Here is a 9,916-nt window from a genome sequence, read left to right on the forward strand (position 1 = left end):
CCCCCACACACACACCTTATCTGAAGGGGTTGACATCTATGTAAATAACTATCATTTTGACATTAAACAACTTTTTAAAACAAAATTCAATATTAATAACACGATTAGAAGTTTTCTTATAATTTTGGTGCAATAATCATTTGTTTTATTTGTCAATAACTGCCGAAGCATAAAAAAAACCTAAATTAGTTTTTTATTCTGTTCTAATGATCTGTGATTAACCGTTGCTCTGCTGGAGAGAAATGGGACTAACTCATCTTGCTGCACGTTGTGATCATGAAATCTGTGTTCCATCCAGTGGGTCTTACAGCCAAACATGAACCTGTATTCTTCCTAGACAGTTTACACTGAAGTAGCAGGTTCATTGAGTTTGTTAGTCCAGATGTTTCAGCCAAGATTCTGTTAAAAACAGCTTGCCATATTTGGTCCAGAACGATTAAGAAAAGTACAAATACTTGGCTGGACAGTCTGGTAAAAACACGAGTTCAAATGTTTGCTGTCATTAGTGTGTACAGTATTACAAAGTATGTGCTTTTATACCAGAGAGGAAGCCCAGCCCGTACAAATTGTCGGGAACAGTGAGGTCTGCTGATTTCCAGGAAATAGTTGATAAAGGTCTCCAATGTGTGTGTATGTGAAAAGCCTTCTAAGATTAAGCCTCCTGGTTTAATCTGATGATGCAGAATGATGGTATAAATCCAGAGCTCCCCAATTCGTCGGGTCTGGTTCTCGTTGCTTTTAAGTTGGGACTGTCTGAACCATGCAACTCCAATAAAACTCCCTCAGCTGGCTGTCACACCCAAGGACACTGTACAATAGAAAAGGAAAAAAATGTAGATACATATAGGGTATGTACATAAGGTAGTGTGGGAGAAACAGAAATACGGAGTACAGAGCAGTCATATAATAAAATACAAAAATGTAGACACATTTAACAATGGGGTTGTGGGGGGAGAAACATAGAAGTGTGGACAACAAAAACAGACGTATATTGAAAAGAGGAATGAACAGCAGTAGGTTAATTTGAAAAGATGTGTCTTCAGGCCAGTCTTATACAGGGAGAGAGAGGTGGTATTGCGTAATTCCAGAGCTGTGGAGCAGAGCGGCTGAAAGCTCTGCTCCCCATGGTGCTGAGGCGGGCAGGGGGTACTGAGAGTTGGAGGGTGTGGAGATGTTCAGGAGGTCAGACAGGTAATGAGGGGAAAGATTATGGATAGCTTTGAAGGTGAGTAGGAGAATTTTAAAGATGATGCGGAATTTAACTGGGAGCCAGTGGAGCTGTTGTAGGACTGGAGTGATGTGGGGTTTAACTGGGAGCCAGTGGAGCTGTTGTAGGACTGGAGTGATGAGGGCAGAGGATGACGTTTGAGTGATTACACGGGCTGCTGAGTTCTGAACCATCTGTAGCTTGTGAAGAGATTTATTGGGGAGGCCAAACAGTAGGGAGTTGCAGTAGTCGATCCTGGATGTTACTATGTGTACAAGGATGGCAGTGGAGCGGGGGGTAAGTGAAGGACGGAGACGGTTAATGCTGCGAAGATGAAAGTAGGCAGATCGAGTCACGTTGTTAATGTGTGAGTTGAAAGAGAGTGTGGTGTCAAGGATGACACCTAGGTTCTTGACCTGAGGCGAGGGGGAAAGAACGGAGTTGTTAAGAGTCAAGCTAAGATGCTGGGATTTGGAAATGGAGTTTTTTGTCCCAACAAGTAGAAGTTTAGTTTTGTTATTGTTTAGTTGGAGGAAATTGTTAGAGAACCAGTTGTTGAGCTCACTGAGGCAGTCGATAAGAGTGGAAGATGAGAAGGTGGAGTTCGGTTTTGTTAAAATGTAGAGTTGAGTGTCGTCGGCATAAGAGTGGAAATGGATACCAAATTTACGGAAGATGTGGCCAAGCGGGAGCAGTTTGATTATGAAAAGTAGAGGCCAGAGTACAGAACCTTGGGGAACACCGGTGGAGATGGGTGAAGACTGGGAGCAGAAGGACTTGAGTTGTATGAACTGAATGCGGTCAGAAAGATAGGATTTAAACCAGTCCAGGGGGTGTCTGAGATGCCGATAGAGGCTGGTCTGTCGATGAGGATAGGATGAGAGATGGTGTCAAAGGCAGAGCTCAGATCAAGGAGGATGAGTATTGACAGAAGTCCTGAGTCAGCAGCAAGGAGAAGATCATTAGTAATTTTAATAAGAGCAGTTTTGGTGCTGTGATGTGGTCGAAAACCCGATTGAAACTGTTTATAGAGGTTATTGCTGGAGATGTGTGAGCGTAGCTGATTAGCGACGACCTTTTCAAGAGTTTTGGAGATGAAGGGCAGATTAGAAATGGGACGGAGGTTATTGAAGTTAGTTGGATCTAGACCTGTTTTCTTTATGATGGGGATGATGGCAGCCGATTTAAAAGCTGTGGGAACAGTACCAGTGGTCAGAGAGGAGAGGAGTGTATGATGTTAATGATGATAGGAAGCAGAGAGGGGAGACAGGATTTAAACAAAGCTGTGGGGATGGGATCTAGCTGTGAGGAGGAGGATTTGGACTTCCTAATGATGGCAGATACGTCAGCAGCAGAGGGGAGATCGAACACAGTGAGGGGGATGGAGGGGGGGTGGGAGTTCTATAAAGATGTTGGAGGCAGAGTTTGGTCCGAGGTATTGGTGTATGGAGCGTATTTTTTCAGTGAATAATGACATGAGGGAGTTATAGTAGTCAGTAGAAAACATGTGAGGGGGTAGAGAGTTCAGAGATGAAACTGTGCTGTTAAGGAGAGAGAAAAGAGTCTGTGTGTTGCCTACGTTGGAACTGATGATAGTGTAGTAGTTTGATTTGGCCTGAGTGATACTTTGTACTGTAGGGTGTGGTTTATGTACATCTCTTTGTGAACTGTAAGACCTGATTTCTTGTAGAGTCACTCTAGTCTGCGACCTTGTGTTTTCATGGAGCGAAGTTCTGAGGTGAACCATGGAGCAGAAGTGGAGAAGGAAACAGAACAGGTTTTAAGAGGAGCAAGAGAGTCTAGGATGTTGGTGAGACCACTGTAGTAGGTGGAGACTAGATCATCTAGGTTAGTTGAGTTAACGATGGAGAAATTGTTATTAATCTGAGAAAGGAGAACTTCCTGGTTGATGTTCTTGATGTTACTCTGAACATAATAACATAATAAGTCCAGAGTGTGTCCCTTAATGTGAGTTGTTGTGAACTACAACACCTGGCTTGAATTACCCATGCTCTTTAAGCATGGCTTGACTTTCCTTGCACTCACTATATACACATAATATGACACCAAAGAACCACAACTGAAGCATCCAAACCAATAAGCCAGGTGATGGGGCACATGACCCTCTACGAACAATAGAGCTAATCAAGCCTGTTGTTAGGCGATGGCCCTAGAATGGATTGTTCCTGGTGGTATCCTGAAAGTTTATTAATCTGACTTGTGCACAATGGGCCCCTGTTCCTGTGATGTTGTGTTTTCATTTGTTTCATTTAACTGTGTATTCCACAGCTGGCTAAAATTTACGGGAATGTCTTCAAAGTTCGGTTTGGTCGGGATACAATAGTGGTTCTGTTTGGCTACAAGACGGTGAAGGAAGCCATAGTGAATCAAGCGGAGAACTTTGTGGATCGACCACCAAACGCTATAGCTGAAAGGTTTTACATTGAACCTGAAGGTGTAAAATCACTTCCTGTTTCTTCACGTATTCTATATGTATGGTTTACATATTTAACTTGTTCATCTATGTTTGTAACTAGCTGGTGTGTTCATGAGCAATGGTGAAAAATGGAAGAGACAGCGGCGTTTTGCTTTGTCTACCCTACGCACCTTTGGTCTGGGTAAAAGCATGTTGGAAGAGAGCATCTGTGAAGAGATCCGATACCTGCAGGAGGAACTAGAGAGGGAGAAAGGTGAATGAAATATGCTTTGTTTTCTTTGTATTGTGCAGTTAGTTCATAATAATGTAAGAAGCAGCCCTTTTAAACCTGTGTTCCTTTCTTTCTCTGTTTCAGGAGAACCTTTTACTCCAGCAGGTCTCTTCAACAATGCTGTGTCCAACATTATTTGTCAGCTGGTTATGGGGAAAAGATATGACTACAGCGACCACACCTTTCAGATCATGCTGAAGTATATGGCGGATGCAATTTGGTTGGAGGGGAGTGTATGGGGTCAAGTGAGTTTGATGTTGATGGAGGATCATTAAAGGCAATTTTGCACAGTATGGCCTGTGCCGGCATGGCTTCAGCGTGTTTGCATTAGCCTTTATGGCCCAGTCACTTCCTGACACCCCTTGATGGGTGTCAACCATAGACTTCGCATGTAAACCAGACGCCCTTGATGCTCAAATTGTTTGGTCTGAACGCAACAATAGGAATACACTGAGTGTTCTCATTTTATGCCTTTAAATAAAGGCATAAAGTTGCCCTTGCAATATCACTTTGATATTGCCCTTGACTAATCCTTCCCACTCCACCCGCCACGTTAAGGAGCAGGTGTCAGCCAGTAACCCAGTCTGTCTTTAAATGTAAATATTAATATTGTCTAATGAAGTAACTGAATCGAATGTCTCCGATTCTAGCATGAAGGCTAACAGGCTAAGCTGAGGTTCTTCTTCCATGAAGCAGCTCTGTTGTCCTTCATCCATATTTTCAGTTACAGGCTGAGTCATTTCTACCTTCTCCTCTCTGTCAACGCTCTCTGGTTCCATTTAAAAGAGTCGATCATCAGATATTGTCCAAGATTAACCTTCAGGGTGGATATAGCTCGCTCACACCGATGACCTATCCACGTCATCATTTACCCAGAATGCTTTGTGTGTAAATAAAATGGCTCCATCCATGTTAAAATATATTTTAAAAATTTTTACAAAACTAAACAGCCTACAGTATTTTTACAGTCTTATTTTACAGTTAAAATAAATATTTATTAAATAAAGTCTAATGTTACAACTAATCGTGGATCCCTTTAATGTAAAAAAAGCCTTAAGAAATCAGATGTTTATCATGAAAAAAATCAAAGCATTGGTTTTGACTGATATTTTATTTGTTTTTTTATCACTTGTTTTGTTCTGAGCAGCTCTATCAGAGTTTTCCTAAAGTGATGTACTACCTGCCGGGTCCTCACAACAGAATATTCAGTAATTACACAACTATACAAGATTTCCTGAGTAAGGAGATAGAAAAGCACAAGACGGACCTGGACCCCAGCAATCCTCGAGATTACATAGACGCTTTCCTTACTGAAATGAAAAATGTATGTAACTCCAAAAGCATTATTTAACTTCAAAACACCTTAATTTCTGTTAAGCTATCTGCCATTAACTAGTAAGTGTTTTTAAATAGCACAAGGATTCGGACCTGGGCTTCACAGAGAACAATCTGGTGATGGTCTCTCTGGACCTTTTTCTGGCTGGAACTGAAACAACATCCACCACTCTGATGTGGGCTTTGGTTTACCTCGTCAAAAGCCCTGATATCCAAGGTAAGTGGCAAACAAGAACCTACATGGAGCCACAACACTCTTTGATAAGTGTTCTCATGTGTTACTTTTTACTACATTAAAAACAAACTTGAGAAATTGCCTATGGTTCAGGTGTATTGCCCTTGGAAAGGTCTCATAGGGGAAAAAGTATTTATTTTTGGTGCTGTCATTAAACACGATTATTCCTGACTAAGCCTAAAAATTCTACACGCACATTGAATTAGTTTTCACCTGTTATGTAATGTTTAATTGGCAGACAGAAAATAATAACACATTTTTAAAGATATATGTGAAAGACATTCAGAAATTATCCATATTTGTTAACTTGTAAACATTTGTAAACACTAATGCAACTTGAGGCACCCTTAGTAGTCAGTAAATGGTACATGAATTTTTCCTACCAAGCTGTAGGCCTATTCTGTTTCAGCTCCTGAGGGTAGATACAACCCCTGGCAAAAAGTATGGAATCACCAGTCTTAGAACTCATTCAGACATTTCATTCTGTAAAACAAACTCAGATCAAAAACTTGATAAGGTCATTCCAAAGTGCAATTTGTTGGCTTTCAGGAACACAAAAAAATGAAGAGAAAACATTGTGGAAGTCAGTGAATGTTACTTTTATTGACCAAGCACAGGGAAAAAAATATGGACTCATTCAATTCTGAGGAAAAAAGTATGGAATCATGAAGAACAGATAATCAAAATACCTTTCAAAATACATCACTAGTATTAAGTTGCACCACCTTTAGCTTTTATAACGACTTGTAGTCTCTGAGGCATGGACTTGATGAGTGACAAACAGTATTCTTCATCAATTTGGTGCCAACTCTCTTTGATAGCAGTTGCCAGATCAGCTTTGCAGGTCGGAGCTTCTTGTGGACCTTTTTTTTTCAATTTCCACCACAGGTTTTCAATTGGGTTGAGATCTGGACTATTTGCAGGCATGACATCGACTGAATGTGTCTTTCTCCAAGGAATGCCTTCACTATTTTTGCCCTATGGCACGATGCATTGTCATCTTGGAAAATGATTTCATCACTTCCAAACATCTGTTCAATTGAAGGGATGAGAAAACTGTCCAAAATGTCAATGTAAACTTGTGCATTGATAGAAGAATTAACTACAGTCATCTCTTCAGTGCCTTTGCCTGACATGCAGCCCCATATCATCAAGGACTGTGGACATTTGGTTGTTTTCTTCAGACAGTCCTCTTCATAAATCTCACTGGAACGACACCAAACAAAAGCTCCAGCATCATCACCTTGTCCAATGCAGATTCTTGACTCATCACTGAAGATAACTTTCATCCTGTCATCCACAGTCCATGATTGCCTCTCCTTAGCCCATTGCAGTCTTGTTCTTTTTTGTTTAGGTGTCAATGATGGTTTTCCTTTAGCTTTCCTGTATTGAAATCCCATTTCCTTTGGGCGATTTCTTACGGTTCGGTCACATACATTGGCTCCAGCTTCCTCTCATTCATGCTTCATCTGTTTAGTTGTATTTTTTTGTTTTGTTTTCAAGACAAATGGCCTTAAGTTGTTTGTCTTGATGCTTTGATGTCTTTCTTGGTCTACCAGTACACTTGGCTTTAACAACCATTCCATGCTGTTTGTATTTGGTCCATATCTTGGATACAGCTGACTGTGAGCAGTCCACATCTTTAGCAACCATGCGTGAAGAGTTACCTTCTTCAAGAAATTTCACAATCCTCTCTTTTGTTTCAAGAGACATTTCTCTTGTTGGAGTCATGGTTCTTGTCACTCCACTTCGTCCAACAGCCCTCCAAGGTGTCATGACTGCAGGTGATTTTAACTGCAGACTGACGAGCAGATCTAATCTGAGGCAGGTGTCCATTTAGGGAAAGGAAATTGACTGGGTGTGTCCTTATATCCTACCTCCAATTTGAGTGATTCCATACTTTTTTCCTCAGAATTGAGTGTTTCCATATTTGTTTACCTGTGCTTGGTAAATAAAAGTAACATGCACTGACTTCCACAATATTTTCTCTTCATTTCTTTGAGTGTTCCTGAAAACCAACAAGTTGCACTTTGGAATGACCTTATTGTATCATGTTTTTGATCTGAGTTGGTTTTACAGAATGAAATGTCTGAATGAGTGCTCATCTAAGACTGGTGATTCCATACTTTTTGCCAGGGGTTGTATAAGGCAGAGAGTGACAGCATAGGTGGTCTTGGTAGTTGAGGGTCTACCGTGAGGATACCTGGGTCAGTGTTTTGAGACAATTGTGTCTCCTTTTGCATCTGGTTCAAACAGTGAGCTGAGGGTCTTGGTGATCAGGCAGGATGGTGCTCAGATGAAGGGCTCCTGTATCCTGAACTCTAGCTTGGTAAAAATCAGCCCCTTGTTCTTCGCTTTGCTTCATACAGAAGGTCTGGACCCTCTTTTGAAAAACGATTTCTAGCTGGAAGCATGGACTCTGTTAAAGTTTAAAATGATTGGATCTGATTTTAACGTTTGGCCGTGACGATTGTAGTGTGCCTGCTCTAAAGCGAAGGAAGCTAAGCTAAGAAGCTAACCAGAAATTATGTGTGCTGTAAACAACTATCGCCCACTGTGAAGAGAGAAGTACTGAACTGAACAAGATGGCTGTAAATACTGTAAGTCCTGCAGGCTTTGTGAGACAAATTAATTTAATTTAGAAGCCTTGTCAACACGACTGAATGACTTCATTCACTTCCTCCGCTGCCATTGCTAGTGATTTTTAAAAACTGAACAGTGAAGTTTTATAAAACTAAGTCTAAAATATGAAAATGGAAAAAGTCATTTAAATTTGATGTTCTCACTTCAGGCTGAGATGGCTTCAAAAGGCATAAAGTTAAATGACCTTTGACTTCTATTTGTCTGAGTTGTACTTACTTTTTGAATGTAGGTTGCGATAGTTGATGCGTGAAAAGCACCATTTCTGTGGGGGTGTAACCAAATGCATCGTAAATTACTGACTTTGACATACACTTTATAACTGTAAAAAGGTCAATATGTCATTACAGATGGCTGTTTGTGATGATGTTGGTCATACGTTATGACATACAATGTAAGTGACTTGCATCCCCTCTCCCCTTTGCCTGTTCTTCTTCATATCAGGGGAAAAGCAAAGAAGTGCATGCATCTGAGTAGGACAAAAAATAAAAAGAGGAACTGTTCCCAGTTATATCTGACTCGATTCCAATCCGCTTTAAAGAGTCGTTCAAAAGATTCAGAGAATTCACGACTGTCATTTGAAAAAGGCCTATAGCTTGTTTGAAAATATCAGAGACTGTGACAATAGAGACCAAACAGTAATGAAGGTATTTATTACAGTCTTTGGTGTTTTAAGATCAGGGAAATACATCCATTTTTAAAGGGGCAACAAATAATAATGATTTGATTGTTTTTTTTCTCTCTTTTTTTTTTCAAAAAGAAAAAGTCCAGGCAGAGATTGATAATGTGATCGGACGGGTCCGGCAGCCCTCTATGGCAGACAGACCAAACCTGCCGTACACTGATGCTGTCATCCATGAGATCCAGAGGTTTGGAAACATAGTTCCTCTCAATGGACTCAGGGTTGCAGCCAAAGACACAACTGTGGGTGGTTACTTTATACCAAAGGTACGATCACTGTACAATCTTAGAGGTCGTTTGTTAAGGGATGGTTTAGCAGCTTACCTCAGTGTGTTCCTGTGGATTTTGTTTGTGAATAGGGAACATCTATAATGCCCGTCCTGACCTCTGTGCTGTTTGACAAGAATGAATGGGCGACTCCAGACACCTTCAATCCAGGACACTTCCTGGATTCCAGTGGAAAGTTTGTGAAGAGAGAAGCCTTCCTGCCCTTCTCTGCAGGTACACCACCTCATTTTTAAATGATCCAGAATGTGTATATGTCATGTGTGTAAAATGAGTGGTTAATTACTTTTCAAAGAATACAAACTGGAAAAGGTTGGGATGAAATTTGGTAAAGGCTTGTATTACAGTGGACATATCATTCTTCTCACATTTAAATAATTTAGTTGGGAAAGTGAAACTGCAACGCTTCAGTCTGATTTCCTCTACATTGTAACTCCACAAGCCCCTCTTTCACCCATTTTCTGAGGTGTGTCTCAGATCATCTCGTTTTGAGCCTGCCTCTTTCAGTTTGAATGTCCTCCTCCAGCTTCCAGACCGGTCCATAATAGTTTGATAGAGGGGTTTACAACTATTTTGCCTCACAGAAACGCTTTATTTACAAAATTAAAAGATGTCAACAAAAGAAGACTTGTCCATCCAGTCTCACATGTTGGAGCCAGAGTCTGACCCAGAACCAGAGGAGAATGTGAAGCATCTGTCACTAATTGGATCAGCAATTGACACAGCTGCAACCATTTAAGTCCTCCTGGTGGTTTTACTATTTAAGGCGGGTCCAGTGAGCAGGTCATCGCTGATACATCGCTTCCTATGGTGAAACTTGCCTGA

At 40.8% G+C, this 9,916-nt stretch overlaps 1 protein-coding gene across 1 annotated transcript in view; it reads left to right on the forward strand.

The window, feature by feature from the left end:
- Nucleotides 1-9,916, forward strand: part of LOC106517300 (cytochrome P450 2J6) — a 17,730-nt gene that overhangs the window by 1,455 nt on the left and 6,359 nt on the right. The window contains exons 2-8 of the mRNA XM_014008062.1: nucleotides 3,497-3,662; nucleotides 3,745-3,897; nucleotides 4,000-4,160; nucleotides 5,063-5,239; nucleotides 5,329-5,467; nucleotides 8,886-9,073; nucleotides 9,166-9,307. Coding sequence (XP_013863516.1) covers nucleotides 3,497-3,662; nucleotides 3,745-3,897; nucleotides 4,000-4,160; nucleotides 5,063-5,239; nucleotides 5,329-5,467; nucleotides 8,886-9,073; nucleotides 9,166-9,307 — 1,126 coding nt within the window. The remainder of the gene's footprint in view (nucleotides 1-3,496; nucleotides 3,663-3,744; nucleotides 3,898-3,999; nucleotides 4,161-5,062; nucleotides 5,240-5,328; nucleotides 5,468-8,885; nucleotides 9,074-9,165; nucleotides 9,308-9,916) is intronic.

This window comes from Austrofundulus limnaeus, unplaced genomic scaffold (genome assembly GCF_001266775.1).
Source record: "Austrofundulus limnaeus strain Quisiro unplaced genomic scaffold, Austrofundulus_limnaeus-1.0 Scaffold47, whole genome shotgun sequence".
Taxonomy (NCBI): domain Eukaryota; kingdom Metazoa; phylum Chordata; class Actinopteri; order Cyprinodontiformes; family Rivulidae; genus Austrofundulus; species Austrofundulus limnaeus.